This window comes from Benincasa hispida, chromosome 9, assembly GCF_009727055.1.
Source record: "Benincasa hispida cultivar B227 chromosome 9, ASM972705v1, whole genome shotgun sequence".
NCBI classification, from domain to species: Eukaryota; Viridiplantae; Streptophyta; class Magnoliopsida; order Cucurbitales; family Cucurbitaceae; genus Benincasa; species Benincasa hispida.
Genome location: NC_052357.1, coordinates 24844284 through 24850705, shown reverse-complemented (window position 1 = coordinate 24850705; position 6422 = coordinate 24844284). Strand labels below are relative to the sequence as shown.

The 6422-nt window shown below is 35.2% G+C and overlaps 1 protein-coding gene across 1 annotated transcript; it reads right to left on the bottom strand.

Moving 5' to 3' along the window:
* Positions 1–431: 431 nt before the first annotated feature.
* On the bottom strand, positions 432–5546 carry LOC120085290 (type I inositol polyphosphate 5-phosphatase 4-like). The gene is made up of 13 exons (XM_039041206.1): positions 4540–5546; positions 4357–4444; positions 3852–3920; positions 3599–3686; positions 3423–3527; positions 2707–3322; positions 2418–2611; positions 2191–2299; positions 1934–2082; positions 1542–1834; positions 1383–1455; positions 904–1014; positions 432–808 (listed from the first exon to the last, which is right to left on the bottom strand). The coding sequence occupies exons 1-10, from the start codon at positions 4567–4569 to the stop codon at positions 1609–1611; spliced, it is 1674 nt and encodes a 557-aa protein (XP_038897134.1). The 5' UTR covers positions 4570–5546; the 3' UTR covers positions 432–808; positions 904–1014; positions 1383–1455; positions 1542–1608.
* Between the last annotated feature and the right edge of the window lie 876 nt (positions 5547–6422).

Sequence of the window (6422 nt, the reverse complement as noted above, 5' to 3'; positions counted from 1 at the left end):
TTTAGTTTAAAATCTTGCCTACTTTTGCATAGTTTTTTTTTTTTTTTTTTTCATCAAGTGAGGAAAAATTGAGTCTGGTAGCTACTTTGAAAATGAGTCCTTTAAGATTTCTGATTAATGGAATATTTAAATTAATGATAATGAAGAAAAAATATCTTTTCTCAAAAAAATGGAAATGAAGAGACTTTCAAAGGACAAAATAGGATTCAAACCAATTTCAATGAGTGAGACAATATAACTTTGGTCTACTTGAACTAAAGATAAAGCAAAATAAACTATCTTCTTTTTTCTCATAGATTTCTTTTAAAAGAGCAGTAAGAAAAGAAAATGTATGAACAAATATAAATATAAGAAACTACTTATGGAAAAAAAAAAAAAAAAAAAAAAAAAAAAAAAAAAAAAAGAATATATCAGAGCCTCAACAACAGGAGGGAAAAAAAGCTTTTATACCAATAAGAACCCTCAACTCTTTCTTTACACTTTGCATTGAGCCATTAGTTTCTGTCACTTCTCCACTTCTTTTCAACTTTTCTACAGTTTAATCAAACCCCAACTAAGAATTTTTTTTTCCCAATAAAAAAAAAAAAAAGTAGCCTATTTTGTCCAACATATCAGTTTTATTTCCCAAAAAATCAGAGAAAAGAATCATCAGGAAAACTAAAATACATTTCAAAATCCTCAAACCTTCCCTCCACCTTACCACCAAATTACAAATTGAATTTCCTAACCCAAAAAAAAGTTGCTTATTTTGTCCAACATATCAGTTTGAATCTTACTGATGAAAAAATTTGCAGTCTGTACCTACCACCTGCACAGTGATGAGTGAAAAAAAAACTATTAAGATCATAAAATGGTAAAAAAACTTCTGTCATACTTAAGAATGAGAGAAAGCTCATAATGGACCTTCTTCTTGATCTTGCAGATTTTCAGAGGGCTGCCATTGCTGTGTAAAAGAAGGAAGTTATTCTTTTTCTTTTTCCATTCCTGCAGCAGAGAGAGAGAGAGAGAGAGAGCCTGCAAAAAATTGGGGGACCAATTGCAAATAAGAATAAGGCCAACCAACATATCCAAACCTAAACTTGTTTTTGAAACAAGACAACTTTTGTAGCAGTTGGTTCAGAATAAATGCTTGGTTCTTGTTCTGTTTTCCAAGGATGGGAGAGTCAACTATATCAGATTTTGAATTGGGTAGTTTCAAAATTAAAGTTACTACACCATTTACCCCAGAATAGATATCATGCTTCATCTCCAAAATCAACATTATCAACGAGTACATTGTGCACAAACCCAAATAGTTTAGCATTCCCAAAACAAATTTGTCTAGGATTTCACAAAAGTGACAAAACAATGTGCTTTATGAATACGGGAGGTAACGGGATTACCTTTCTTTGAGAGGGTGAGTATTAGTAGAATTTATGAGGAAGTCAAGTACAACGGTCCAAAGCTGAAGGAGACCTGATAATGGCAATGGATGTATGATTATTATTTGGGAGAAAGGAAAATTTGAAAGATATAGATGTACTTAGGAGGTGGCTAATTACCTTCTAGAGTAAGAGATTTGGTCATAAGTAGTTGGATTGGTCAAGCATGCTGTGGCAAGAATATCCCTCAGAAGAAGTTCATTTCAGGGTGTCCATACATACATGGCAGCAGCTCTTCTACTTCGATCCGGGAACTCGAATAGCTCATACTTTTCTTGATGCGGCTATGGTTTATAGATTCGACTTCGGCTAAGAATATGCAGTACACAGGTCTATGATCTGAAAATCTTGATTCTCCACGTACATAGGATAATTGGTGAAGGCCTCTTCCGTACCATAGTATGCGATCGCACCTTCACATATAATCAAGGTTAGAACCAACAATTTCAGAGAGGGTATATGTCATATTGTTTTGTGAATATGTAACATGACTTCATATACTATAGTTTTACCAAGCAGGAGTTCTTCTCTTTTCTTTCGGATGCCTCGTATCTCCTGCATATCGATCTGAATTATTTGAATACTTGTATGTGGGAGGAAAGTATATCTTTCCTTCGTTCCATCCTTCGAAGACATGGCCCCGTCTCTGCTCAAGTCGTAACTGAAAGAACAGAATATTACAAACTTAGATCAAGTGGTCAAATTTATAAATGAGGACATGACATTTGATGGATTATGTTTTGCTCTTAAAATGAGATTTGTAGCATACCTGATCGTTTTCTAACAATGCCTTCCAATTTTGCATCTCGACAAGAGCCTTTGCAGATCGATATGATAATGCAATTCGATAATTCAAGTCTCCAAGCCAAATAATTCGACTAGAGAAGGACAATCATAATGACAAACTTTTAGAGAAGGCTACTAATGTTTGAACCAACGACCAAAGTTCATACATTTTATGAAACATTTGTTCAATGATCAGATCAGAATTCTTACTCATGCTCTAAAATCGTCTGAGGAGAGTTCTCATCCCCCATGCCATGAACTCTAGGAAACCTTGTTTTTCTGAGAATCTCCATGACATCAGAATTTCTCCGAAGTTCATCACCCTCCTTTTGACCAGAGGTCAGATGAGTACAGATGAAGCAGAAACTTGTTTGGTGCAAAGACATACTAATTGAAATTGATCCCTGCCAATCAATAAAGAAACCAGATTACTGTTTATTTCCTTCATTTCACATTATGGCTCCTCAAGTTTGATATAGAAACCAAAATAATTTATTACCTTATTCCCAAGATAACCCATTAATCCTCTACCTACACAAGATACTTTCATGTTTCGAATGTCGTCTCGGAGATCATTCCTCACCCATACGGTTAAGAATATGCCGACCATTTGTTTGCTTGCAACTAAACAGTACCTTGAGTGTCCAGAATGTCTATTATCTCTATCCTCCATGGGAAGAAAACCATTATAAGAGAAGGGTGAATAGTGTGAGGCAACTGGTGAATCCCCATTCTCATCATCTGAGGACCCCCATCTGTAACTTGGATCATGATCACCCGGTTGATGCCCAAACATAACCCGATCACATACACTGAACCGTCGATCAAGTCGTGGTTGTGGCACTGACATATCATTATCCATTCTCATGCTGCGGCTCAGTGATTGAAATGATCTCCGATGGAAAAACGACGAAGCCTTCTGCCTTGTTGATCCTTCGAAATCTGCTTCTAATTCCACTACCGGATCGGGGATAGGAGAAGGTGTGTGACAACTCCCACTAGTGCCAGGAAGACTGTTCAGAGTCTTCCTAATCAAAGCCAACCATTTCTTGGCTGGACCATTGTCTTCTGTGCCCAAGACATTACCAGCATTCAAAGGAACAATTTCTTGAAACCTACAAAAGTAAAGAACATTAAGCTTCTCCTTTACAATTTCCAAACCTTTGTAATTAAACAGTAACAGAAAGAGATTGCATATTAGATTTCAGTAAATACCCGAGAACATAGATATCGGCCGGAGGGGAAGCATGAAGCCAGTCTTCAAGATTCAAACAGTTGGGAGGTGACTTACCAGCCACATTCCAAGTGGAAACAAAAACCCTGTCCACATAGAACAGATAAGCAAAGAAAGAACAAACCCAACAAACAACAACAACAATAACAAGCCAAACCTATAATTTTGCACATCAGTAACTAGTGTAGCATCAAGGTCGATCTTGCCTCTACGAGTTCGATCTGGATGCCGTTTGTTGGATCTGTCTGTGGATGTAATTTGGGAGATGATGAAAGGGATTAATGAAAAATAATCAGGGAGCAGAAAACGAGGAATGATTAAAGCATATTAGTTTGTCCATTGTTTTGGAGTTTTTAAGGCTGCTGTGGTCCAAAAGAGATCAATGTAGAGATGTCTGAAACTGAACCAACCTGTTTTGCTTTTCTTGACAGTGCACGTCTCCCTCTTTGAACAGTTGCTCCTCCACTCTTCATCACCACCTGAAAAAGAAACACCAACAACAAAAGAATGTTAAAGCCATGCTTTTACTTCCCAGTTAATCATAATCAAACGCACGCATTCAAATCCATCCACAACCAAAAAACAATTCAATTTTCAGTCTTTTGTTTTTCTCTGTCCAAAAGAAAAAACAAGCAGCAAGAGGAAGAAAACAAATTATAAATCTCTCGTTGAGCTACACTCAAACAGAATACCCCATAAATGACCAAAAAGAACTTGTATACAAGACAAAACAGTGATAAGAAGCAGAATAATACAAGTTTATCATTCAGGCTTTAGAAGAAGAATCTAATTCAGCTTTAGAACAAGCTACAGGAAATGAGAAAATCCCAGTTTTGTTTGGATTTCTGAGAACCAGAATACCAATTGACATATCTAAATCATTAAGAAATTTGCACAAACACAAGGAACAATAACCTCTATAAGCGATATCATCCGATACGAAATCCTCGGCCTTGTTCTTCATGTTGAACCACTTCTTAACCAGTGTTTTAGGCCATGAGAGCTTCAGTAAGAACATGAGCATATCAGAAAATTATACACAATAGATAGAAAAGAAGAACATACACAAACAAACAACAAATTAAGCATTTCTCTAACCTTGCTTTTCTTTGAATTCTCATCTCTCATTGTTCCACAAAATTCATATAGACCCCAGATTCACAGGAATAACTAGAAAATCACTTATTACTTTCTAGATATCAGCCTCTCAGTTTTTACTTTCCAAAGTGGAAGAGAATGGAGAATCTCAATGGGGGGAAAAAAAAAGTACTAATCACTATTTCCAAATCCAAGAGAAGAATCGAAAACAAAATGCTGGAGGTGAAGAAGTTCCCTATTCAATAATGCTCAAACCGATTTCAGGAAAAAACACAAACCCCTTGTTCTAACACGATCAAGTCAAAAGAAAAGAAAACATATAATCAAATGGGCAATCCTCTGTTCTATCAAGCGAGCAAGAGAGAGAGAAGAAAAGGGGTGAACAAGAAAAATCTCTGTTTCTTGGCATTCTGATTTTCCCAGCTCCCAAACAGGAAGTCATAACCCAAAACCACCCATAAAGGGGAATCAACCAAATGGGGGTTCAAATTTTCCCAATACTCACACAAGTAATGGGGGGGAAACAGAGTCAAAAGAAACAAAGAAGAAAGGAGATAACAAAATAGAAACCCAAATGGGGGAACGATCAAAGGGTCAATGAGATTCCAAGTGAAGCAAAAAGAAGCAATGTAGGCAACTAGAGTAGAAATGAAGAAGATGAAGTATCTCTCTAGCAAAATCCCCTGGTGGGTACAGAGTAAAATGAAGAATTTGAAGCAAATAAAGGGAGAAGAGGAAGTTTTTTTGTGCTCAAAATTCAAGGGAGACCCAATTTGGGGACTTGGGGAAATGCTGTGGATCTATAGGGTACCCGCCCAAGCCAGCATTGCCCGAACCCATCTGACGGCTTGTCTCATGAAGCAATATTTTGCTCTCCTCTCTCTCTGTAAAGCTGCCCGCGGTCAGCATCTGGGGTTAGTGTAGAAACATGCTCATTCTCTGCCCCAAAAAAACAGAGTATTTGTAAATCCACCATTCATCAAAACCAACGGAGTTGTGGAAAAAGAGCAATTGAAAAAGAAGAATAACAAAGAAAAAGCGATTGCTCTGTTTTGTTTTTGTTTCCTTCTCTTGTTTAAAATTTTGTATATTATACTCACTCTTATTTCCGAAAGCTTCAATCTTTCTAAATAAATATTACATCGTAAATAAGTGGAAAATTTTCTACTTTTTTCCTTTGAGTACACTTATCAAAAATTGAGAGGATCGTACTTTTGACTTTAGAAAAAAAAAAAAGTAATATATATTTTTATATGACGAGTTATGTTTGGATTGATTTATTATATATATAATATTGACTAAATTAAATAAATGTCTCGAACTTTGTCATATTTGAAAAAGATACTCTCATCATTTTAAAAGTTGCAATATTTACTCGTGAACTTCCATAAACGGTTCAAAACTACACTTGAAATAGAAACTCTTTAGAATTTCCAACTTAAAATCAAAACTTAGACATGTGTGACGATAATATAAAATGGTATGGTGATTTAAAATTTCTTTCAAGGTATATTCCACACTATTTCATATCTCGATTTTTGTCCAATTTTTTTAAGAATATATTTTAGAAACATTTAAGAAAGTTTAGGATTATTATTGTTATTTTTAAAAATATAGAAACATTTTTTAAATAAGTTACTAAGCATATAATTTAACCTACATTCTTTTCATTCAAATGTAAGATCATACATTTTGAATTTACAAATTATTCCCTCTTGGCCTTTTCCTTGTGGGTTGAAATTCATCTAGGTAAAATTCTTTTACTATTAGTTCTTAAAAATGGATGAATTTACCTTTGCTTTCTTATACATTTTAAGCCTCAAATCAAGAATGTTTTTTCTTCTAGCCATAAATAATAAATATTTTTGGAGTTTTGTGAGGGA